This window comes from Rhinolophus ferrumequinum, chromosome 22 (genome assembly GCF_004115265.2).
Source record: "Rhinolophus ferrumequinum isolate MPI-CBG mRhiFer1 chromosome 22, mRhiFer1_v1.p, whole genome shotgun sequence".
NCBI lineage: Eukaryota > Metazoa > Chordata > Mammalia > Chiroptera > Rhinolophidae > Rhinolophus > Rhinolophus ferrumequinum.
In genome coordinates this window covers 6,272,761-6,299,453 of record NC_046305.1, presented here as the reverse complement: position 1 = coordinate 6,299,453, position 26,693 = coordinate 6,272,761, and the positions used below count along the sequence as shown (strand labels likewise).

General features: G+C 43.5%; 1 protein-coding gene across 3 annotated transcripts in view; it reads left to right on the top strand.

Moving 5' to 3' along the window:
• Positions 1–25,628, top strand: part of F5 (coagulation factor V) — a 58,397-nt gene extending 32,769 nt beyond the window's left edge. The window contains exons 11-26 of one of the 3 annotated variants that reach the window (XM_033092408.1): positions 131–281; positions 983–1,195; positions 2,369–4,694; positions 8,082–8,256; positions 9,055–9,291; positions 10,153–10,363; positions 11,591–11,770; positions 13,655–13,771; positions 14,834–14,905; positions 15,837–15,940; positions 16,392–16,547; positions 18,513–18,657; positions 20,637–20,788; positions 23,473–23,655; positions 24,197–24,378; positions 25,216–25,628. In XM_033092408.1, the coding sequence (XP_032948299.1) occupies positions 131–281; positions 983–1,195; positions 2,369–4,694; positions 8,082–8,256; positions 9,055–9,291; positions 10,153–10,363; positions 11,591–11,770; positions 13,655–13,771; positions 14,834–14,905; positions 15,837–15,940; positions 16,392–16,547; positions 18,513–18,657; positions 20,637–20,788; positions 23,473–23,655; positions 24,197–24,343 (4,569 nt within the window). In that variant the 3' untranslated portion in view covers positions 24,344–24,378; positions 25,216–25,628. Of the gene's footprint in view, positions 1–130; positions 282–982; positions 1,196–2,368; positions 4,695–8,081; positions 8,257–9,054; positions 9,292–10,152; positions 10,364–11,590; positions 11,771–13,654; positions 13,772–14,833; positions 14,906–15,836; positions 15,941–16,391; positions 16,548–18,512; positions 18,658–20,636; positions 20,789–23,472; positions 23,656–24,196 lie in introns of all 3 variants that reach the window. The other 2 variants (XM_033092409.1, XM_033092407.1) reach the window with 2 other exon arrangements.
• Positions 25,629–26,693: the final 1,065 nt, after the last annotated feature.

Sequence of the window (26,693 nt, the reverse complement as noted above, 5' to 3'; positions counted from 1 at the left end):
TTTGCTTTCGCATAATACCTTTGGCTTCAGGGGTTCCAACGGCTGTGCCCCTTCGGTTTCTGAGAAGAGCTCAGGGTTGCAGGTACTGGGCTGGCCCGTGACTCACTGCACATGCGCTTTTACCCTGCAGAGGGCAGCAGACAGGGAGCAGAAGGCCGTGTTTGCTGTGTTCGATGAGAACAGGAGCTGGTACATTGAGGAGAATATCAACAAGTTTTGTGAAAGTCCTGAAAAGGTGAACCGGGAGGATCCTAAGTTTTATGAATCGAACGTCATGAGCAGTAAGTCATGGACTTCTCATTCCGTGGTGGAAGCATGGCTGTGCCTGGAGGTGGGCAGAGACGTGGGTTAGAATCCACTCACCTCTTGACCTTGCTTCCATCCAGGCATTTGGTGATGAAATCACTGGGTGACATTACACAACCTTTTGACAGCAAGAGGTCCAAAGCTTGTTATCCTTACAAGTCTTCTTGGTTTCCTGCTCTGTGTGTGTGCACGCTCGTGCCCACGTGCCTGCTTTGGGCAGAGGAACAGAAGGAGGGCCGGGGGTGGCGAGAGAAGGGGCTACAGGCCTTGGTGGGCGGTGGCTGGGAATTCACACTGGGTGCAAGATGAATCCTCTTTATGGGCAGGCCAGAAACAAGGTAAGTAATCCAAAACTGGGTTGTCAAATCAAACCAAGAGGGTAAGTGCGTGTGCGAGCCAGGAGCTTTGGAAAGTGCACAGTAAGAAGTTCAGAAGCGAAGGAATTCCCGGAGCCACGGCTCAGGCATGTGCTGCAATTTTCAGTTCAGTGCCCAGAGGCCCTGCTGTGGGAAGTCAGTTTGATCTTCCAGTCACGTGTTAGACCTGGTAAAGCTTATCTCAGATAATCACTGCTTTGATGCAACCAAATTAACATTGGGACATTTATTTCACATATAACTAGACACATGCCCTTGTGGGGATAGGCCTGGTGCTTTAACAGGTTTTATTGTTTCAGCTATCAACGGCTATGTGCCTGAGAGCATACCCACACTAGGATTCTGCTTTGATGACACCGTCCAGTGGCACTTTTGCAGCGTGGGAACGCAGGATGGCATTCTGACCCTCCACTTCACTGGGCACTCATTCATCTACGGGAAGAGGCACGAGGACACCCTGACCCTCTTTCCCATGCGTGGGGAATCTGTGACCGTCTCGATGGATAACGTTGGTAAGAGCCTGGACACTGCGAGAGGACTCTCTGGTCGCTGAAAGTCTGCTGCAGCTCCCTAGACTCCTACGGCGCTTGGGCTTATCTCCTGGATCCCTTGCAGGCTTTCCTTTCAATACTTCTATTTGGGGAATTAATGACTTCAATGAGTCCAGTCCTTTCCTGTGGGTCCCATGTATGCTTCTCTGGGCTCAGTGAGAAGTAAAGACACACACCCACAGAAAAATCAGGCATACCTTGGAGGAAGAAGTATGGGCCTTCAGTCACAAAAGAACATTTCTTTGATCAAAATGCCCTTTTCGGTTTTTTAAGCCAGCCACCCCACCCGAGGGTTAATGATCATCAGATATGGTGCCTCTGGGGGGCATCACTGCCAGCACCGTGTCCTGGAAACACGGGGGCTGGGAGCTCATCAGACGCAGGTACGGGTGGTCCAGGTTCTGCTCTGCCCCTCAGCATCCTGAAACCTTGGGCAAGTGACTTGATTTCACTGAGCCTCAGTTTACTCATCTGAAAAACAGAACAACCACCCCTAGGGACTCGCTCTGACCGTAATTGTGGTATGCGCCAGCCCTCAGGAGACGCTCAACAAGTAGTAACTCCCTGGGCCTCCTGGGAAGTCTTCGCAGTGCCAGCAAATCAGCATTTCAAAGAGATTCAACTGAAGGATCTGAATGATGCACTACTTAGAAATATATCAGTGTCTCTAATTTCGGAATAGACATCACCCTCCTGCCCCCAACCCTAATTCTCAAACAAGATGTTTATGACTTTCAAAGTCCATTTTGTTCTCAGTTCATCCCTTTTTAAATATATTTGGAAGCAGTGAATCTCAGACTACCTATGCTAAAAGCTTTTTTCTCCCTAATCTCCACTGACTGCTACTTTTGGTCTCTATTCTGTTAAACGAGATAAGGGCACTAATCACCTCCTTGGGTGTCACAGCAAAGTCAAATTGCTCAGAAGTTCCCTAAACGCTCCTCTCCATTTTCCTCCTTCTGTCATTGTGGAACAGGCAGTAATCGACAGTTCTCAGACCAGCCGTGGCCCACGGGCCACACTTGAATGTCCCTGACTAAAGTTCCCTGGAAGGTACCTGCCACAGGGGGTGCTAAGGTTTTCTATATCTTTCTCTGGCCTTAGAACTCTCTATTCTTTGTCTCTCTTCTATAGGAACCTGGATGTTAACCACCATGAATTCTAATCCAAGAAGCAAAAAACTACAGCTGAAATTCAGGGATGTTAAGTGTATCCGGAATGAAGATGACGATGTATATGAGATATACGAGCCTCCAGCGTCTACCACCATGAGTACACGGAAAATGCGTGATTCTTCAGAAAACCAAGGTGAAGGGGTTGATGACCTCTACGATTACCAGGACACACTGGCTTTATCACTAGGAATTAGGTCATTCCGAAATTCATCATTGAATCAGAAGGAAGATGAGTTCAATCTTACTGCCCTCGCCCTGGACAACAGCTCTGAATTCCTTCCTCCAAATACAGAAGCAGCTGTTGGGTCAAATTCTTCTTCCCCTAGTAACGTGAGCAGTGCTACTAACTTTACAGAACCTCACAAAATCCTTCCTCCCCCAGAAGCCACCACAGCTGGTCCCCGCGTGGGACACATGAGCTTAGAAAAGAACTCAGTTTTCAACCTTTCCACAATAGAGCATTCCAGCCCTTATTCCGAAGACCCTATAGAGGACGCTCTATATTCAAATGTCACGGGGATAAGCCTACTTCCGCGTGGTGCAGAAGGAGTCAGAAGTCAAGAACATGCTAAACATAAGGGATTCGAGGCAGGAAGAGACAGAGGAGCAAAGCACAGGTTCTCCCAGATAGAATTTCCAGCACACAAAACTGGGAGACATTTAAGCCTAAGCAACTCTACCCCTTCCAGAATGGGGCCGTGGAAGGACCTTCCCAGTCATCTGGTACTCTTAAAACAAATGAACCGATCTAAGATTTTGAATGGGAAATGGTATTTGGTTTCTGAAAAAGGTAGTTATGAAATCATCCAAGATGCTGGTGAAGATATGGCTGTTAGTGAGCTGCTGAACAGCCCCCAGAATGCCTCAAGGACTGAGAGAGACAGGGTCCCTCTCACAAACAAGCATGGAAAGCAGAGTGGCCACCCAAAGTTGTCTGGAATTAGACATAAATCTCTACAGATAAGACAGGCTAGCGGAAATAGTAGATTGAAGAACAGCACTTTTCTCATTAGGACACGAAAAAAGAAAAAGGAAGAGAACCTTGCCCACCATGTTCCTCTATCTCCAAGGAGCTTCCACTCTCTAAGAGGAGGGGCCAACACATTTGCAGACTTACTTCCCAAGTCTAATGGGACATCTCTCCCCACAGAGCTCAATCAGACATTCCCCTCTGTGAATCTCAGCCTGATTGCCTCACTTCCTGACCATAATCAGAATCCCCCAAATGACACCAGTCACACGAGCTCCCCTCTAGATCTTTATCAGACAATGGCCCCAGAGGAACGCTATCAAACGTTCCCTATTCAAGACCCTGATCAAACACACTTCACCACAGACCCCAGCCACAGATCTTCTCCAGAGCCTGGCCAGATTCTCAACTATGACCCAGGAAATAAGTCCCCCCCTACTGACATTGGACAAACGCTCCCTTCCTTAGAACTTGAAGTCTGGCAGACGACCATCTCTCTAGAACTCGGTCAGCCATCTGTCTCTCCAGAACTCAGTCAGACAAGCCTTTCCCCAGACGTCAGCCAGGAGACTCTCTCTCCAGAACTCAGTCAGACAAGCCTTTCCCCAGACGTCAGCCAGGAGACTCTCTCTCCAGATCTCAGCCAGGCAACGCTTTCCCCAGACATCAGCCTGGAGACTCTCTATCCAGACCTCAGCCAGGCAACGCTTTCCCCAGACATCAGCCTGGAGACTCTCTATCCAGATCTCAGCCAGGCAACGCTTTCCCCAGACATCAGCCTGGAGACTCTCTCTCCAGATCTCAGCCAGGCAACGCTTTCCCCAGACATCAGCCTGGAGACTCTCTCTCCAGACCTCAGCCAGACAACGCTTTCCCCAGACCTCAGGCAGACATCACTTCCTCCAGACCTTGATCAGACATCCTATACTTCTGAATCTAGTCAGTCGTTGCCTCTTCCAGAATTTGGTCTGACTTTCCCTGATAGAGACCTTGGTCAGATGCCATCTCCTCTGCCATCTCTTCCACTAAATGACACTTTTATACCACCAGTTGTATTAGGCTTCAGTGGAGATGATGGAGAATACACTGAGATTATTCCAATGGGAAAGGAAGAGAGCAGTGAGGAGGACTCTGTTGAATTTGATTTTTTGAGCTATGATGACCCTTACCAAACTGATATTAGGACGGATATCAACTCCTCCAGAAACCCCGACAACATTGCAGCATGGTACCTCCGCAGCAAAAATGGAAACAGAAAAAATTATTACATTGCTGCTGAAGAAATATCCTGGGATTATTCCAAATTTGCACAAAGGTTTGGCCAATTTTCTCCTTCTATATTCTCATTTTTCCACTATTTCTTAAAAAAAAAAAAAAAAAAAAGTAATTACGACAGTCCAAGGAGATAATTCTGAGCAAATTATGCTAAGTATAATTAGTTCCCATATTGCCACTGGGCTTATAACTATTCCCTTTGTCAGTTCCAAGAGTAGCTTCTCTCCTTCAGATGGCATCAGGACAATATAAGAACAATCATTGTAAGAAGTCTCAGATGATCTATAGTTAAATAAGGCCTCACTTCCCTCTTCTTCTCTCTTCATGAATGTTCCTACTCCCTCCTCTTGCTGTAATGCGGTAGCCCTACCCATCCATAGCTACCCCCGCTCGCTTTCACTGAAGTTAGCTTGAAATACAAGTGTGGGATGTAGTCATCTCCTTTTGCACTTACTTGTTTACCACAAACATTTTTTAAATTGTTTACTGACCATTATAAAGTATACAGCACCTTGGTAAAGTTTAATTTAAATTCCATGAGATTCCAGTAGCGGAGGCCAAGCAGATAGACCAGTTTAGAAACAAAAAACAAGTTTATACCCTCAGCTGAGGCAGTCATTAGATAAATGATTTATCTTGATTCAAACTTGATTTTTAACTTGGTTTACAGAATCACTCATTTAATAACTCTTGGGTGAGTGCTTATTCTCTTCTAGGTATGGTGCTAAGTGCTGAGACTATAAGAGAATATAAACACACGTGACTCTTACCCTCATGGAACTTATGTCTAGGTGTGCAGGTAGATGTGAATAAATCCTCCCGTGAAAGTGTAAACTGTAACCATGATAAAGACTAAGGCGGGAAAGTAGCTCTATGGTGATATGAGAATTAGGGAAGCTGACTCTGAAGAAGTAGCATTTTGAGTTGAGATATGAAGACGCACAGGAGTGTACCAATCGGAAAGTGGTTCTAGACGGAGATTCTAGCCAGAGAGAACGGCATGATCAGGCCCTGTGGGAGAAGGAAACCACGAAGCTGCAGGCTGTGCAGCTGGAGCTCAAGAAGAGGGTGGGCAGTAAGAAAGTATTTGGCTAGCTCTGCAGAAACCAGGTGGCATTAGGCTTTGAAGGCCATCAGAAGGATTTTGGTGTTTATCCAAACAGCAAAGAGTAACCCTTCAACAGCTTTATGCCATTCCTAGCGTCCCGGAATATGTTAGTTTCTTTCCTGGATCTTCTTACTTTCATCTTTTAAATGAATGAGTTATACCAAAGGACCCCCAAGGTCCTCTTCGGTTCTAACATTTTAGGGTTCCAGCCACTCTTCAACCATAGAGTTGAAGGAGTTGATGCAATTTTGTAAATGGCCTGACTTACAACAGAGAGTCTGTAAGGGATCCATATACATTTTAAAAATATGATGTTCAATTAAATTTTGCTTCAGGGTGGAAAGCCATAGTGGGCTGGGCTCTACATTCTGGAATGACAATATAGAGCAAGAAGAGAGAGAAGGCAAGGAGCAAAGCTTAGTCATGTACAGAGTCTCAGGGACATGGCGTGATAACCATGCTTAAACCATCCAAATGTAGTCAACGGCTCTTATAAAAGCTAACTGTCTCCAAAACTGTTTCTGATTAGTTCATTCACTTATTCTTTTCTTTAGATTCCGCAAATAAGTGAGATCATATGGTACTTATCTTTCTCTGTCTGACTTGACAAAGAGGAAAAACTGAGGGTTGCTAGATGGGCGGGAGGGGTGGGGGGTGGGGGAGAGGGTGAGGGGATTGGAGGGCAGTCGGTGACCACAGGATGGCCACGGGTTTGAAAATTATTCTGGGGAACGTAATTTGGTGGTTACCAGAGGGTTGAGGGGGTTGGGGGGTGGGGGATGAGGGTGAGGGGGATCAAATGTATGGTGATGGAAGGGGAGCTGACTGGGTGGTGAACACACAGTGTGATTTATGGATGATGTGATACAGAATTGCACACCTGAAATCTATGTAATTTTGCTGACAATTGTCACCCCAATAAATTTAAAAAAAATAAAATTAAAAAAAAAAAACCCTTGTCCGTAAAAAAAAAAGCTAACTGTCAAACGCATAAATTATAAACCAAAGTGCAATTAGAATAAGCAAACACAGAGTAATGTGACTCACAGAAATGACTTCATTAATCTGATGCCTGACATTTCCGCATCAGAACTCTATTAGTTTAAAACACCTTCACCCATGACTTCCTATTTAAATGAGTACCCATTACTATATGAGAATAACCAGTTCATCTGAGGATTTCTAAGCAAAGCCCTAAGGGAGTAATATTTAGGGCCTTGCTAGAGTAGGAAGTGACGGAATTGGTTCCTTCAAATCTTACATCCTGTTCCAGATATGCCACCTCCATTGATGGCAATCAGTTGTTTTCATTCACATGTGTTCTACGAGACTCTATGTTATGCTTGGAGTCTGGAAGGATGAGATTAATAAAGGGTAGAAAGGCTGGGAAGAAGGTAGAGTGGGATTCTCTGTTGGTGACTCATGGTATATAACAAATACTATGAGACTGATGGATAAGCTTTTAGTCTGTTCCCAGAGGCTTGGGAAATTTAAGAGTCAATGGGAAAATTTGATGTGCTCTGGCCCCAGACTGACCAGCTGGTAAACTACATGAGGAAAAATGTGGTTTAGCAAAAGGAAACGTGAGAAGAGTATAAAACACCCATCCATCCAGTGGTCTTCACAGGGGTGGCCTTCTAAGTCAGCTAACCATGGTTACCTGACGGCCCCAAGCCCTGGCAGTGTCCCATTGCATGGCTTTGTCTGTTTGTGATATTAAAATCTGCTATGCTAATATATGATTATATTTGATCACTAAACAAGTATTTATGAAGTGCCTACTATGTGCCAGATAAACCTGCTAGGCACTGGGAATAAAATTATAAGCAAACTAGACCAACGCTGATATCATGGGGCTTCTACTCTAGTGTCAGAGTCAGATATTAATAGATAAACTCCCAAATGAATGATACGTCATTTACTACATCTCCTCCAGAAATAGAATAAGAATACCGTAGGAATTTAACGTACATATATATTATGTATATAACATTATGTATATACACACACGTATACACACAACATACATACACACTGCCATCATACTATAGGAATGCTAGAGAGATTTGACCTAATCTGGAGGATCAAAGGCGGACTCACCTAAGAAACGATATGTGAGCTGGGAGTTGAAGGATATTTACTGGCTTGTGTTTTCAGTCATTTATATTTTCATTTATTTGTTCATCAAATATTAAATATCTTCCTTATGCTAGAGGCTGTATTCAGAAATGATTACTCAGACAATCTCCTAAATGGTGAGAGTCGTCACCATTGTTTAAAACAAATTGTTTTAAACGAATGCCACTATTATCGTTTCAGTGATGTGGACGCTGAAAACACGGATGATGCCTCACAGGGCACCGTATACAAGAAAGTCGTTTTCAGGAAGTACCTCGATAGCACTTTTACCAAACGTGACCCCCGGGGGGAGCATGAAGAGCACCTGGGCATTCTCGGTCCTGTCATTAGAGCTGAAGTGGATGACGTCATCCAAGTAAGTCAGCTTCTGAGCGCTGCTGAGGTCATCAAAGGCTTTGCCACAAGCACCACAGGGTTGTAAAGACGAAGGTGGCAGGACCGCTATACGCTATTTATTTATGTTCCAAAATTAAAAATAATGACACTGCTTCTCAAAGACTGCTTGCCAAGGAATTTGACAACCTTCAAGAAAGAAAAAAAAATCTCATAATTTTATTTCTCCCTCTGCTAAGCTCTCGCTCATTCTATAGGTTGGTGCGAAAGTAATTGCGGGCTAGAAGGTTAGAAATAATTGCAATTACTTTTGCACCAACCTAGACACGGGCCAGTTCCATTTCCCCCAAGACACTTTCTTTAGGAGACACGGTCTGTCTCCTAAGCCCCGTTGCTCCTGCCAGGCACCCCCACTCACCCCACTCACGCATTGCTTACAGCACCCTTTGTCTCCAGATTTGTAACTTGAACTCACGTGTGCGCGCCGGTCTTCATCAGTGTGTTGAAAGCTTATTGTGAGCAAGGACCAAGCCCCATTGCCTTCAGATGTGCAGCCCTTCCCAGGATCATTTTATTTGTAATGGCAACACTTTCGCTTTGAGCCTACGAACAAACATGTTTGGGTGCTTCTGGGGAAAACCACTTGGGCCCTATCTCACGGGATGGTAGTAAAAATGAGACGAAATAATATACACAAGTCTCTTGCAATTTTAAGCATTAGGTCTCCTTTAATTACCATGCACTTTGGCATTCAATGCTGACTTTTTGGTTTGGAGTTTTGTCAAGCTTACGTCCATGTGTGGATCACTGTTTTCTCTAGGTTCGTTTTAAAAATCTAGCGTCCAGACCATATTCTCTTCATGCCCATGGGCTTTCCTATGAAAAATCATCGGAAGGAAAGACTTATGAAGATGAGTCTCCTGAGTGGTTCAAAGAAGACAATGCCATTCAGCCAAACAGCAGTTATACGTACGTGTGGCACGCCACCGTGCGGGCGGGGCCAGAAAACCCCGGCTCTGCCTGTCGGGCGTGGGCCTACTACTCAGCAGTGAACCCGGTAGGTACCTCATCCGTTGAAAGGGTTTGTCATTCCCCAAAGTTATAACCCGAGTCCACCAAGTGGAAGGGTCAAGATTATTTCTTGTTAAATGCCCGTCTTGCCAGCCACAAGGAAGGTGTAAGGAATGTGGTCAACCGTCCACAGTGACCGCGGCCACATCTGCAAAAGACAGTGAGAGCTAAGCGTTTGTTCAGTGAAGGGGAGTGAAGATTACTGAGATGGTTGGCCCCTGTTAGAGTGACTACTTTACAGACGCAGACGTTTGTTTGCAATGTCCTTGAACAAGTAAGTATTAGCTTTCTTCTGCTCCTTCTCTATGAAAGAACCGCCAAGTCCAGACGCTTTCATTTTGGGTGTGGTAGAGACTGCACAGACCTCGATTTCCATTCCTGTCCTGTCACTTACTGCGTGGCCCTAGGAAAGTTACTTGCCCTCTCTCAGCCTCAGTTTCCTGAGTTAAACATGAGATAACAACAGTCTATAGCACATAGTAGGCACTTGGCAATATTTGTTTAGTAAGTGAATTCTTTTTACCACATAGGATTGTTGTCAGAATGAGAGGCGATAGGCAAAATGTTGGATATAGTAGTAGATGCTCAATAAATAGTATCTGTTATACTCTCAATATTATCATCATCATTATTACTACCACGTTGAGATAAATGATTAATCAGAGAAAGGGAATATGAATGCCATAGAATTAGATGATAAATATTCAGCCTTATTAAGCTACTCATTTATAATCCTCAAATTCAGAGCCTCTAAGAAGGTTTCCTTTCCCATGGGATCAGTGATTGTCAGAGGAACAAAGAAAATGCTGAGAAAGAACGTTTGCGATTTGCTCCCACTGTCTTCCAGGAAAAAGATATCCATTCAGGCCTGATAGGTCCCCTTCTGATCTGCCGAAAAGGGACACTTCATAAGGAGAGCAATATGCCCGTGGACATGAGGGAGTTTGTCTTACTCTTTATGGTCTTTGATGAAAAGAAGAGCTGGTACTATGAAAAGAAGCCCCAAAGGTCTTGGAGACGTGCATCTTTAGAAGGAAAACACTCCCATGAGTTTCATGGTATGTTCTGACTTTGATCTAATCTCTGAACTTAATCCCACTGGGCGACAGTGACTGGGCGACATCTGCCCTCAGGTCTCCACAAGATTAGACAAGAGATACTTCTGAGGAGCCACGAGTTACAAGACTAGGTCCTTAAATGTTTCAGGGCTGATGGTGACACCAACCCAGCCAGCAGGTGACACTGCAGGGGAAGGAGAAGAAAGTCTGACAGACAGACAAGGAGGCTGCTGCAAAACGAAGCCAACAATCAAAAAAGCCAGTGTGTGTCAGTTAAACATAAATTGGAAAGGAATTAGCATTATTCTGCAATTTAAGTAGTTAATAAACCTGTTCCTTGACCTCTATAGGAAAAGTATTTCTATAGAAGTGACCACCCATGTGTACTTTCTAGAATAAGAATGATTGTAAGTTTTAGCATTCAGCAGTTCCCAGGTGGAACCAAGAGTATGAGACTCAAATGGGTAGGCAGAAGGATCACAACTCCTCTCCCTCTAAAAAGTCACTTGCTGGGTTCCTGAAATTCCACGGCGGTTTCTTTAATTTTAGAAGAATAAACAACAAAAACTTCCCTCCCTTCCCAGTCAAAGGCACGGAAGCACTAAGCTTTATCATAAAAATGTTGTATTTTTAAGGGGATCCAATTTACCAGGTGCTTTACACACACACACACACACACACACACACACACACACACACACACACTTCACTGAGCAGGGAGTGGATAAAGTCAGAGAACCCTGGACATCAAGCTGGGCAGGGGACAGAGTAGCTGCCACAGGAAGGAGAGAACAAACAGGCGTCACTTTGGCTGTGGGTACCACCAACATGAAGTCCGACTTCCCACATTTGCCTGGAAGTACCTCTTAATTTAGGAGGCCCTAGGGTGACAGGCTGCGTGTCCCCTCGCATGTCTCTTTCCTCTAAACACTGGAGTTCCCTTTCCTGGCTCATGCTGGTCTGTATCTGTTTGTAGCAGAGGCACAATCATGCTGTAAATGCAAAGGGCAGATGGCTGAAGCCCAGAGCAGGAGCAGTGGAAGGTCTGCGGAAACGTGGCAGACTGCTGGGGAAGGGCGCTCGTGTGCGCAGGAGCTGGTGGTTCCCACGAGACCGTGACACACCAGGGCTCTGGGAGCTGCGTGCTGAGCGGGGCCCCTCGTGTCCTCGCCAGCCTCTGTCCTGGGGCACAGATTTTTAATTGATCACCATTGTCTGTCCTTTCAGCCATTAACGGGATGCTCTACAACTTGCCTGGCCTGAGAATGTACGAGCAAGAGTGGGTGAGGCTGCACCTGCTGAACCTGGGCGGTTCCCGGGACATTCACGTGGTTCACTTCCACGGCCAGACCTTGCTGGAAAACGGCACTCACCAGCACCGGCTGGGGGTCTGGCCCCTTCTGCCCGGTAAGACCTGGGCCCTAAAAAGAGGTTCCCGCTAAAAAATGGTGAGAGAAGGCGATTAGTGTCCGTAACTCTCTCTCATTCCCAACTTGGGCCTTTGTGCCAAAGGGGTCGGGCATGGGTTTGGGCACAGGCAAGCCACACCCAGCGCTGCGTGCCGAGGACCGAAACATCGGCTAGGACACGCACTGGTCTGCAGTCCCGCCCAGGCTCCGTGTGGCCCTGATGGGTCTCCAGAGGTACTGTGTCTACTGCAGGTTCTTCCAAGCCACCTACGTCACACAGGCCAGGGCTTCAGCAGATTACAAAAGGAACCCCACAGGGCTCAGGCAGCCAAAGCTTTCTGTTGCGGGGAGGGAGACGAGAAACTTACTGGGGTTTGGGGATTCTTGATTTCTTGACTTCTCCTCACTCTCTCACCCTGCTTTGCTGGCAAGTGACTACAGGGATCTTAAACTGACTCATGAGCCTGTTTGGAGGGAAAAAACAACATTTTTTGTAAATGATTGTAAAAGCTAAAGAATAACAAGGGTATTCAGAGATTTCCATGTGCAAAACAATGATACGGTTGAAACACACTACAGTCAGTTAAAAGACTGTTATGTGCCAATGAGTTCTTGGTAGACGGGTCTGTGCATCCCAGGTATGTGCGTGGGGGTGTGAGTGCTGGAAGCCGCTGACTCCCAGGTGGTCGTGGGCATAATGAACACCTGGGCAGTCGGTGAAAACGCAGGTGTGAGGCAGAGACGAATCCTGCAGGTTTGGGCAGGGGCCCAGGAGTCTGCATTTCTAACAAGCAGCCTACCTTCCACAAATGACGTGGCAGAAGCTAGGTAGTGAAGGTGGTCCCTTGACAGGGCTTGGGTGGGAGAGCTGCTGTGTGAATCCGCCTCAGAGGGAGGCACAGAGGTCCAAATGGGCCTGGTTTGGTTCAAGGTACAGAAAAAGAGTGTGCTTGTTTGTTATAAACATGCCAGTGACTCACTAATAAAGCTATAAAGACCCACTCTGTTAAAATCAGGACAGAGCGGATTAGGTCAAACTCACTCCTTGCTTTTCACCAACGATTACCAGAACAGCCAGACTCTCCACGAGCCTGCGAGAAACACTGAGAAGCTGGGACTGGCTGGTCCCTCTAAATCTTCAAACCTAAGTACCTGCGTCGGAGAGGGGAAGGCTGGAGACCTTTCTAAGTGTTTGAGGAGGAGGACCATCCACTATTCATTTTTACTCACAATCTGGGAAATGGTCACAAATTATAGTCCGCAGAATTTAAGTATTAACTGGCAGTGGGTAATATTCAGTACCAGGATGGATAATCATCATTCTTTCAGTAATGTTCTGAAACACTTTATGTACATCTCTATCCAGATATGTAAACTTTATCGAAAATTTGAAACATGGGAGAAGGATATTTTATTTTCATTTTATTATATAAAAAAGAAACACTAATGAAATGACGAGAGAGAAAGGAAACATGGACAATATTTTTGAGGCCCAATGATGGGCCATTGAAGATTGCTTTGATACTTAGGACTGTGAAGTATTATGTGTAGGGTAATTTGTAAGAACGTATTTAATTAAATGAAAGCTTATTTCTAGTAAGGGGTGTTAGAGATTTTTTTTTTAAGTCCTGGGGCGATTTACTTGTAGTAATGTGTGTGTGTGTGTGTGTGTGTGTGTGTGTGTGTGTGTGTGTGTGTTTTGTCATTATTGGTGTTTTGATCTGTTTGGTACACCTCTAGTTCTCCCTAAAGAGAAACAGATATCTCTTAAGTTCTAAAGCTTCTTGTGATGCACTGATATTAGGATTCTTTGATAGCAGTGAACCAATAGCAATTTGTTAGCCTTTGAGTATGTAATGTTGTCCTTCACCCTCTATTTCAGGTACATTTAAAACTCTTGAAATGAAGGCATCAAAACCTGGTTGGTGGCTCCTAGACACAGAGGTTGGAGAAAACCAGAGAGCAGGGATGCAAACTCCATTTCTCATCATAGACAGAGGTATCAGCCAAGAGCCACAGGATATTTTTTAGCAGCAGAGTCCTATTACTAGACTATTACCAACTTTTAGACAGAAGGAAATATTCAACTCAGAACTCTGACGGGACAAAGACACAATCTGTAGCAGTAATTGCTTTCCTTCCGGCTATGGTCTGATTACACCGCACACATTAGTCATCTAGGAAACTGAAATCAAATGATCCAGCCCAAAGGGATTCCCCTCAACGGGGAAGCAGTGTAAAGCATCCTCCTTCGTGATTTGTGATCCACGGGAAAGTGCTAAGAAATTCCCCAGATGCCTAGCACAGAAGAGGGAAAAGATACCGGGAATTCAACAACCAAGACAGTCACTGGACTTGGCATCTCAGTACTTGAGAAACACAGTTTCCATCTGTCTGTCCAACCATCCATCCAGCCGGAATTTCTTAAGCACCTATGGAGTACCAAGCACTGTGTCCACATCCAGTGGCTGGTATTCCCGTGGTTGCTATTCCCTTCCGTGATCAGGATGTAAATAACCCTGTAACTCTCAGGTGAATTTTTTTTTAGGACATAGTCTTTTCAGGGATAATACTTAACGCTATAAAATGGCTTCTTTTAAGATATAGGCATAAAGGGGCAGCCAGTTAACTCAGTTGGTTAGAGCGCGGTGCTCTGAACAACACGGTTGCCGGTTCGATCCCCACATGGGCCACTGTGAGCTGCGCCCTCCACAACTAGATTGAAACAACTACTTGACTTGGAGCTGATGGGTCCTGGAAAAACACACTTAAAAACAAATTAAAAGTTTAACACAAGATACAAGCATATGGAAATCAGCTTAAAAATGAATTGCATTTGAAGATGTCAGTTGTTTTCCTCTAGGATGTCACTCTTTCTATTAAAGCACCAGTCTTGTTAGTGCATTGACCATTTTATCAGATATATTTAAATACGTGCTACACAAAGCCGATGACAATATCTAATTACTGACCCACCAGAGGTATAACCTAGCCATGGAGCTTTTCTCTCATTAAATGTATTTTCCAAGCAAAAAGTATTCATTGTTCTGTTGTTTTGCAGACTGTAAGATGCCACTGGGACTGAGCACTGGTGTCATAGCTGATTCACACATCAAGGCGACCGACTTTCTGGGTGAGCAGTAGACTCATAGCCTGTGAAAGGCACCTACAACCGTGCAGCATACAGCCAGCCAAACCATACACGACAGCCCTGCCTGCTGAATCTATGCATCGTTGCTCCTCTCTAGGCTTTTCTCCATCACAAAGTAGTGGAAAAGCAGCTCCATGCTAATCTGGTAGAGGAAGGTGCCAAAAGCCAGTTGGCACCCCCTTGTCACTGCCACCCCCTCCAGTGTATAGTGTTCCCAAAGAGTGCCTCCCAAGGAAGACCAAGAGCTAGGGGTGCTTGGTCGCTGACGCAGGCAGGCTGACCGGTCAGCAGACTGGGCAAGAGTAGGTAGCTTGCTCTTATGAGCACGTGCCCTTTTCCAAAACTCTCCCCCTTCACTCCCATTCTGGGTTTGACCACACATATAATATTGCAGCCACATTCCCAGGGTCTTACGAGCCATGTGTTAGAGTCCCCATTACTAGGGTGCTTTGCTGCGTTAACTATTCATCTATTCAGGAAACTGTGTTGATCACACATTGTGTGTCAGGAACTCCTCCTAGTTTCCCTCACTCTGCTCAAAGCCCTTCCAAAGATCAAGAGGTCAATTGCAAGGGACCATGAGGCTCCCATAAATCCCTCCCATGTCTTCCTGTTAAGCAGGCACACTCAGCAGCAAGCACATCCACATAACCGAGAAAAGATAAGCATGACCTTTGTGCAAGAAAGTGGGTGGGTGTTAGTTGACAGCTGACCAAGCACGGACCTGAAGCTCAGATTTCATCACCATGAAGTCCGTGTCTGAGGCCTCTGTCAACTGCCTGGTCTCCCTAACTGCCAAGAAGGCCCTCTGAGGATCTGGTTTTCCTTGGGGACTGAATTCTCTTCAGATGTTGCTAATTGTAAGTTTGTTTGTTTTAATTCAGAACAAATGTTCTTCTTCCTTTGGATTTAGGTTATTGGGAGCCCAAATTAGCAAGATTAAACAATGGTGGATCATACAATGCTTGGATCACAGGACAAATGTCAGTAGAATTTGACTCTAAACCTTGGATCCAGGTATGATTTACTACTCTGACAATACTTCCTTCTATTGTAATAATACAAGTGACACTAATTTAATAATTTCTTCTTGTTGTTCTTGTAATGTTATTAGGGGAAAAAGCAATTACTAGGTGTTAGGCATTCTTCTAAGCACCTAACATACGCAAAATGAACCCTACGAAGTTAGTTCTATTCTGGTGATATCCCATTTTACAGATGAAAACACTGAGATACAGAGGCACTAAGGAACTTCCCAGCGTCACACAGAGCTAGTTAGCGGTTGAGCTGGGACTCAAGTCCAGGCACTCTGTGCTCAAATATGAGTTGCATCTAGCCATTGTATTAGTTTGCTAAGACCTCCGGGGCTGACTCTTTAGTTCTAAAGAAAGCTGGCTGCACAGTGAATTCAGGCATTGCGTGACTTGTTGACAAGGACAGTCTGTTTAATGGCTTTGCTCCATCACAGGTGGACATGCAAAGGGATGTCCTGTTGACGGGGATCCAGTCCCAAGGTGCCAAACACTACCTGAAGTCCTACTATACCACTGAGTTCCAAGTGGCTTACAGCTCCGACCAGGCCAACTGGCAGATCTTCAGAGGGAACAGCCCAAGGAACGTGATGGTCTGTGTTCACGGTTTCTCTCTGAGTCCCCAGAATCACCCTGGGGTTACTATGACTATGTCCATGACTATTTCTTTTTAAAAAAACACTTTTCTGGGTGTTAGAAGTATGAATGGCCTTCGTAGGACCTTATGAAGAAAAGTGGTACAATGATGAGTCTCTATATTACAAATTAAAGGGATAAGCTTGACTCCTGACTCTTCCAAACTCCACAAAACTTTTCAAAATCACTTCATCCTCAAACTAAATATGCAGACTTCTCAGACTGGCACATGGTATACAGCTGAGGGAACATCTGCTCTTGTGCCTAAGGAGCTGACACTAAAAATATGTCACTGAGAGTTGTGATTTTTACTACCTTTCTATATTCTAATTTTTTATATTATCCATACCTAATTTTCTCTATTGTCACTTAGCTATTTCTAGTAATAATTATTTGCACCATACCTTAAGACAGAACAGAAAAATGGTAAATTATGGTTCTTACTACTAATCAGTATCGGAGAGAGAACACAGATTAGTTAGAGTCTGCCGCTTAAAGATTTTTGCATCTATATTCAAGAGGGATATTGGTGTGTGATTTAATTTAGTTTAATTTAATTTTTGTACTGTCTTTTCTGATTTTGATATCAGACTAATACCAGCTTCATAAAATAAATAGGGAAGCATGCTCTTTTACTCTATTTTCTAGAAGAGATTGTCTAGAGTTGGTGTTTATTCTTTAAACATTTGCTAGAATTCACCTGTAAAACCATGTGGGCATGGGGATTTATTTTCTAGGAGTTTTAAAATTACAGATTTGAGTTATTTAATAGTTATAGGCTATTCAAATTATCTATTTCATATTGGGTGAGTTGGGATAGTCTGTTATTCAATAAATTGGTCCATTTCCTCTAAGTTGTTAAATTTATAGGTGTAGAGTTGTTTTCTAGAATCACCTGATTTGTCCTGATGTTGCAGGGTCTGGAGTGGAATTGCCTCTTTCATGTCTGTCTGATATTGGTAGTTTGCATCTCTTCTACTTTTGCTTTGCTAGTCTTGCTAGAGTTTTGCCAATTTTCTTTGTCTTCTCAGAGAACTGGCTCTTTGTTTCATTGCTGTTATCTATTGTTTTCCTGTTTTTAATCTTACTCAGTTACTTAGTTAGTCTGCTCTTATCTTCTGTTTTGGCTGCATCTTTCTGCTCTGCCAGGGGAAGGAGATGGGGCATGGCCTCATTACTGCCAGGTGGAGTTGAAGTCCAGGTTCCCCACCGAAGGGGGATTATGCCTCTTTGCTGCCGGGTAGGGATGGGTGCTCTCCACTGACGCTGCAGGGGTGGGAGCTGGCGAGGAGGAGAGTGCTGGGTCCCTCTTTGGCCTTCTCTGCCACAGGCCCAGTGAGGGTATTGAAGCCTCAGCACAGTCTCGCGACCGTGGAAGCCAAGACTCCGCCCTTGGCCTTTGCTACTGTTGGGTGGGCAGAGGCCATAGTTGTTCCTAGGGTGTGTAGCTTGCAGTAGGTCAATTGTTGTCTCACACTTTTCTGTATTGCTAGGCTGCCCTTCCTTGATTGTGAAGCTAGAAAAAGCAGGTTTTTCCTGGGGCTGTTTTTGTCTGTACCTATTAGTGTTTCCTGGTTGCTGGCTTCTTCACTTCCAAGTCTAGGATATGAGGCAAAAAGGAAACCCAGGGAACCCAGGACCATGTTCCTTGGGTCGTAGAATCCTGGCCAGTCTCCCTTCTTCTCTCCACCTTTCAGAGTCTTTTTATGTTCTTAGTTCTACTTAACAGGAGGGTAGGCTCAAGTACGTCTATACCACATTCCTGAAGTGAAAGTATCCCCAATTATTTTTTTAAGACCAAATTGATTTGGTTCTGGCCACATGAAAACTTAACATTACAATATTAAATTAGACCAAAATTTTAGTATAAAATCACTTTATAGAGAATTTTTACACAGTTAAGCTTTTCTCTTTTCCTCTAGTATTTTGATGGCAATTCAGATGCCTCTACAATCAAAGAAAATCGCTTTGACCCGCCAATTGTGGCTAGATATATTAGGATCCACCCGACTAGATTCCATAACAAACCGGCCCTTCGATTGGAGCTGCAAGGCTGCGAGATTAACGGTAAGTGGAAAAGATGCACGCCTATCTTGCCGCCACTCAGAGAATCAAGATTTGCGAGGTGTGGGAGGGGGGTAGAATTTTTAATTCTCTTCCATCACTTAGGCTCCTAGAAAAACCTTTGTGAAGCAGAGGTTCCACTCAGGGAAACTCTCCTTGTGACCTAGACCGACACTGGTTCTGCCAGCCAGAGGGCAGGCACCATCTCTCTGAATAACGCCCGGATGATACGGACACCATCCTGACTCTCCAAGGAAGGGCCCCAGCTTAGAATGACCTCCATTGGCCCATTTTCAACAGGAACCGAGATTCAAACTAGACCCTACTCTTCCCAAGTCCTCCAGGTCGCACACACTTTAATGTAACAAAAGTATCTAGCGACATTTCTGGCATGTACTAGGTGTTCAGTGAATGTTTTGGAAATCTAAGTCTGCCTCCCAACTCCCTGAAACCTGACGGTACTGTACAGTCTGTCTCACACCCTATGGAAGTACCACGACTTTTCTATGCAAGCCACTATTTTTCAGGGGATGTAATGAGACCTGCAGTATAAATAAATCCAGGTAACCATAAATGGCCATAATGAAATTCTACTCTAGGTAACAGATGTTTAATAAGAGTCTGAACAACCATTCTCCTTCTCTGACTGTTAAAGGAGTGCTTTCCAAAGGTTTTTCACTTCATAGCACATACAGAAAATACTATTTGTCTAGCAGTCTTAGGTAAAAGAACAAAGCAGGTGGCCCAGGGCTGGGTTCATCCAGACACCACGTGGCTGCTCAGAGCACAGGGGGGAAGGAGATCGTATATAGGCACACCTGAAACCTGCGGTGACCCACCTGCTGGGGAGCTACAGTACCTTCTCTCAGGTGGAGGGAAGAGCCACGGCTCACAGCGGAGAAAGTGGCTGAACCTTGGTATCAGTTTCCCGAAGCAGATAAGGTTACAGTATACTCTTGATACCCGTGAGGAATATGGACATGGGCATTTTGCCAATGCCCAGATAGTAGTGATGTAACGTCTCCCCATGAAATGCACGATTCATACAGGCAGGAGCGCTCCCTGAAACAGCTCTGTAAGTCATTGGGTTTTTTCCTTGCCATACGGTATAGGATGTAAATGGTAGTTTCTTCAGATGATAGAGTCAAGCTACCCTAGAATGGGACGTTCAACTCTGTTCATCTATTAACAACCTCTATTTTCTATATAAGAAGCATTACTTTTTAAAAAATCTCTTCACTTTCTTGATACTTAGACCATTAGCATTAGCAATAGCCTGTCTTCTTTTTAAAGCTTTTTTTTTTCATGGAGAAAGTGATGTATCACTTAAAGAAAACACCCGCGTGATTTACCAGCAAGAACAACGTGTCACGGAGATGACAGGATGGGCTGTCAGCTGGGCCCACTCACTAGCGACGGTTCTTACACTCACAGATCAGTCTCGCTGCCTGTGACATTCCAGCTCGCAACTTGGCAAAATTCTAAAGGGTGTGTAACATGAATCAGCCTCCAAGGGCTGAACATAAAGTACTAGATGTGACTACCAAGTATCCACTCTGTCTTCTGTGTAGCCGTTGTTAGAAGAAGAAATGGAGTTTGTTTTTACACACAAAGATAGGAGTATTGTGTACCTCAAAGCAAAAACTTAAGGTTCCATGACTGTGAAGGAAGGAAAAGAGTTTAGACGCTTAGAACACGGTGCTTGGTGTCAGGCTGCCTGGCTCAAATTTAGTTTCTGATTCTTCTAGCAGTGTTACTTTAGGTGTGTTGGTTTTCTTGCCATGCTTTTCTCCTTTGTAAGATGGAGATAAACAGGAGCATTAAACAGCAGTACACATAAAGCCTAGAAACAAATGTGATTTGTGCTTGTTTTTGCTGTTTCTTAGCAGACTGGTATGCCCCACCTCCCTGCAGCTCACAATGCCGTGCAGAAGACCTGGGGGATGGGTTTGTATGTAGTCACGTTACTTTTCTCTTAACAGGATGTTCCACGCCGCTGGGGATGGAAAGTGGGAAGATAGAAAACACGCAAATCACAGCTTCCTCCTTTAAAAAGTCTTGGTGGGGAGATTACTGGGAGCCGTTCCGTGCCCGTCTGAATGCCCAGGGCCGTGTGAATGCCTGGCAAGCCAAGGTGAACTAGCCCCTGGGAACAGAGTGCTCTGAGCCTTCCAGAAGAAAACACAGGCTCTCGCTACAGGGTACATGGGGGGCTGGGAAGACAGACGTCATCTGTTTCTGCAGATTATGACCCTAGGTCTGAGGATCTAGGATGATGTCTTGATAGCTCTAGCTCTAACTTTGGCTCACAGAGAAATTATTTATCATTTCTGTGTTGCTTCGTCTCGCCTTGATGTAGACCAGGAGTGGGTAGTTTTTCTGCAAAGCTCCAGATAGTAAATATTTTAAACTTTGTGAGTCATGCATTCCCTGTCATAATGACTCAACTTTGCCACTGTAGCAGGAAAGCAGCCATAAACATTATATAAATGAATGATCATGGCTGTGTTCCAATACAACTTTATTTACAAAAACAGGCAGTGGGCCAGACTTGGCCTAGGCCTGCAGTTTGCAAATCCTTCTTTGAGACAATTTACATTAGTGATAAAGATTCGCAAGATCTTTTTATCCCCCCACAATTTAGCAATATTTTTCATTTTCTAAAGAATGCCACTTAAATTTTTTTTGTTCCCAGTTTTTGAGAACTTTGTGACATTCCTTTAGGGCATTGGCAGCATGGTAAAATGCTACAGAACCAGGGTTATCAATCAGTGATCTAAGCTGAAGAAATAGCTACCAGAGAGTTCTACTGCCTCTAATATTAGCCCATAGAGTAATTCAGGCAACTTAGTTTTAGGACAACTATTAATTGAATCACTTCTATTTCACTCTTCAACCGACCTGAGAAATCAGAATGGCCTCAGAAATCAGAACAATCCCAACAACCGACCTAAGTGAGGTCCCTATTTTCTATCCTCCTAACTCCCTTCCTTAAGATGGGGACGCTCCACCTCGCTGGGCTCCTGTAGATTTCCACATCCTACCCTTACATCAGGTCACCAGAAAAGAAAAGGCGGTTGTGGTGCGAGCAGAGCAATGGGAGGCGCCTGGACCCCATACAGACAGCCGTGGGAATGAATGCACGTCTATGCTTGAAACTCATGTCTGGGCCATCCTAGAAACCACAGAGGGTCAGAACGGCGAGGGATTCTGCAAGGCATCCGGTCCAGACTTTTTAAGTCTTAGCACAGAGGGGATGAAAGAATTTTAGCTCAGTCTGGTGGCAGAACCAGGAATCCCATTCTCCCGAGACACAGGTCAATGCTCCTTCCACCATATGAAGCAAATCAAACACCTCCATTGTGCAGTTTTGCAGAGGGGGAAACAGAGACCCAAAAAGTTAAAATAATAAAACTAATAATGTTACATTATATTTATATAATTTAAAAAATAAAATAACTAAGAAGTTAAATAGAGAAAGGATGTCATCGAATTCTTTCCCAGGTGACCCTTTAGACCTGCTAATGGGGTAACCCCTGTCACCCCACCCTCCATTTTACAACCTTTAAAAATAAATTTGCTCCATATGTAATTTGCTGTTATACTTTGTGACGTCATGAAGGCTCCAAAGATGAAATGCTAATTTTAATTTTTAATGCTGTCATTTTAAATCTGGAACTATTTGTTTCACTTAATCTATTGGCATGAAATGTCTTTGTAGGGTCTCTTTAGAGAGGCTGAAAATTGAAGCTACGCATATGCAGGCACACAGGCGGCCTGAAGTGTCTCCACCTCTCTTATGCCTACAAAACTCCTCTAGCTACCTATGTTCTGTATCACTAGTACAATTTTGACTTGCAGACACACTAAAACACCACCAAATGTCACTGGAGGGTGTTATAAAATTAACAAAAAATGATCTCATACAATCATTTTAATGTGATTGACTTTCTTTAAAAATACATAAAGCATGTGACTATATGTATACATACATGTGTGTACATATGTACACAGATAGCCATGGACATATGAGTAATGTTGAGAAAATATATCAATATTCATTATTTCATGTAGAATTGAATGAGTATACAGGGCGTGATAAATCTCCCAAAGTTGAAAATTCACCTCAGATTACTTCTGATCCTCCTTCTCCGAGAGCATATCATCAAACATGTGATTAGGCATTTTGTTAGGCCAGAGACAGGACAATTACCATTATCGAGCCTGAAGTACAGCTTTCTTAGGTTTCTCAAATATGATATTTATTTGAAAAATCAGAAAACAAGAAATTGGACTACTTCCCCTACTTGACGTTAGCAGTAGAATGAAAAGTGGGACTTTTCTAAAATAAATAGAGAGAGGATACTATCCAATTTTTCCCAGATAACCCTTTGGTAATATCAGTAATATCGTCACAGCATTTAAACAAACTCATTTAACAGAATAATATTTACAGATAGTTTATCAATGCAGTATTTTTTTCCTCAAATAACTTTCATGTATTTGTTTACCACACATATTTGTAGAACACCAACTGTGTGTCGTACATTGAGGTAAGTATCTGGAAACAACTAAGTCAGTCCTTATTCTCAAAGAGTAAGGGACACGCACAAGTAAACAAATAATGACTGCAGAATGTGTGACATACTCCAGTAGAAGCTAATCTGTGTGCTGGGACAACACACAAGAAGGAGACAGGGAACCTAAGGGATGAGGCGAAAGAACTCCTTTGAGCTCTGTGCATTTCCGAGTATCTTGGTCTAAAAAAGCCAAGGTTTTAGCTTCTGTCTTATGCGTGTACTCTTATCATGTTCACAGGCAAACAACAACAAGCAGTGGTTACAAATTGACCTGCTCAAGGTCAAGAAGATAACTGCGATCGTAACACAGGGCTGCAAGTCCCTGTCCTCTGAGATGTACGTGAAGAGCTACACCATCCACTACAGTGACCAGGGAGTGGCATGGAAGCCGTACAGGCAGAAATCCTCCATGGTGGACCAGGTACAGGGTGGCATCTGGGCAAGAAGAAAACGATTCGAAAACGGTGCGATGATGAGCATGGCCCCTGCGTTTGCAGATAGCTCTTCGCTATAGCTAACCATTTATTGGTGCCACAGTCTGGCACTTACTCGGCACTTGTCGTATGTTTACATACGTTTTTTTAATCCTTACAACTTCTATGAGGTAAAATTTTATTATCCCCATTTTGCCAATGGGGAATGGAGAATCAGAAAATACAAGTAACTTGCTCAAAGTCACACAGCTGCCCAGGGCCTGAGGGCAGAGATGGTTGTGAAGCTGCTCTACTGCACCACATCAAGTGTCTGTTTTTCCCTCCCTCAGCTCAGATCTCGGGTGAGGTGAAATCCCTCAAGAGGTCTGCCTGGAGTGTGAAACCATAATTCATTCAAGGTCATCTCAGTGTTAATGTCGTACGTTGTGTGATGCCCTCAGTTTGAACTAAAAGGATTGAAAAAAGGATCTGTAATATTTTTATACCCTTTATACCATCGTTAAGGACTTTCTCATATTTTGCTTTCAGATTTTTGAAGGAAACAGTAACATCAAAGGACACGTGAAGAACTTTTTCAACCCGCCAATCATTTCTCGGTTTATCCGCATCATTCCAAAAACGTGGAACCAGAGTATTGCTCTTCGTCTGGAACTCTTTGGCTGTGATATTTACTAGAACCAAATTCTCAGAGACAGGAAGGACTTGTAAAGGTATTGAACCAGTTAGAGTGGGCAATGCATTTTATAGCTATGTTAAACTCTCTATTAGAGAATAAAATTTATATATGAAACTTTTATAAGGTAACTCCTTGCTACTATTAAATAAGATGACAGCTATTACATCTGCATTAATTTGAATATAAATGGGAAAATATCAAGAACCAACAAGAAAATGGCTTATCTTTCACAATGATTAAATATGCTGTATAAAGTAATATTCATGTAGTTAAACCTCCCCATGGTAGTTCTTTTAAATCCTAAACACATTAATAAAACAGATATTACTTTCTTAAACAACCTCTAGACCTGGATAGCTTTCACTCCTACGTTTTTCTTTAAAGAAACTATGATTTAAGAGTAACAGAAACAAATTCGATTTTTAAATGGTTGACTTTTCTTGACAGTGGAGAGAAAAACAATATGACCATGTGAAACAGAGTGCTTACAATGCTGTCTCACCCGCATGACAGTGATTTTTCTGACCCTCCATGAGGAAAGATACAAGTAAACATATTTTCAGTAGTCCTGGGGGGACTTGTGAATCTGGCCTGGTCTCCCTTGGGCCTGATGGCACATATTGATGTTCAGATCAGGGGTCGTTAGGCACAGAACAGAAATAACCACAGGAGAACTGAACAGGAGTTCTTGGCTTCATTCTAGCTGACACTACATGGCACTGTGTCCCACATTTTCAAAATATAGGTTTGCCTAAGGGAAAGCAAATACCAGCAAAAGAGGCATTTTTCACTATATAATGGGCCCCACACTTAATATCGCTAGTCCTGGGTCCCTCTACTGAAGAAATGGGTGGGCTCTCTTCTGTTCTAGAATCTACCGAGGCATAACAGGGGCAAGAAAATCATGCGGAATGCCAGGGAGGGGAAGAAATGAGAATGTAGCCCAAGATCCAACTTCCTCATCCAATATATGAAAACATGAGGTCACAAAGGCTCAACAACGGCCTGAGGCTATTTCTTGTTCCTGTCAGGGCTGAAACCAGAAAGCAGACGATCAGACTCCCAGCCTCCCTTTCAGTCTGGTCTCTCTGGCATAAAACAGAAATTATAATGACTATGATTCATCCCCCCCAGACAGGTAGACATGAATATTAATTAATGAGAACGATTAATTGATCTGCAAATTATTTGTTTGGGGACCAATGAGATATTTGGGTTATATCCGATCTGTGTAGCAATAGTATAACCCCTCTTATTTTGAAATAAAAATATATGTTTTTATTCCTCTCTTTGAAGTCCTTTAGATGAAATCACAACTTTTGCCATATGATATATTCTCCAATGACATAACACCAGTCCACTGTTTGCTATATCATAAGTAATTGCTATGGAAAAGAAATAAATGACTCAGTAGAATCATGACATGGAGGAAGAAACAAACAGATACAATCTAAGCATTATTAATCATTCTAACTGAGAGTTGGAAAATACAGAAGGGTCAGAGGAAACACACAATTAGTTCTCCAGGATTTTTTCAAGTTGTTAGAAGTTCATGCCATGTTTTAGAATAATTTTGAATAATTACTCTATTTTGAGTTCAGGACCGTGTTGGCAAATTCAGGGCAAAAGCATTAATCAAATAGCTTGGATCCTCCCAAGAACCATGCATGTTTCACCGTTTACTTCACTGGATGGACCAAGAAGAAACAAGTCATGGACAGTGGACTTTGGTTCGACAACTGGCACATGCCCTAAAGCAGTAGACCTAATACACACCTACAAATATCCGAGTTCGTGCTACCATTTTTTTTTTCTTTCCCCCCCTTATGGAGAGTTATTTCCTGGAAAATTCTGAATGCCTAATTCTAATAGATTGGAGATAGGGAAAGCCGTAGGACATAGGCAGACAAAACAACTGTGTGTGAAGTGAGATTTGCATTGTAAATGTCCAGGAAATGAGAAAGTTTCTCATATCCAGGTACTGTGCTGGGAGAGATGAGAGATTTAAGATTTGCTATCTCTTGGGTGTATGAAATGTGCTCACCAAAAGATATACAGTATTTTGCATTTGGTATTTGGAAACAAAACAATAATATTATCCTCCCTAGAGGTACCACCATCTTAATTTAAAAAGTATATGTATTAAGCATATTCTATCTACACAACAAAGCACTATGGCAGGCATTGTAGGGGAGAATATATAAAGAAAATAAAAGACACTGCTCTGTCTCTTTGAACACATACCATCTAGTTGGACAGAGAAGACAAGCGTAAGAAGCAAATACAGTCCATGGGCAGATTACACACCAAGTGGTACAAGGTCAATCAAAGGAGTAATGCATGTAGGAT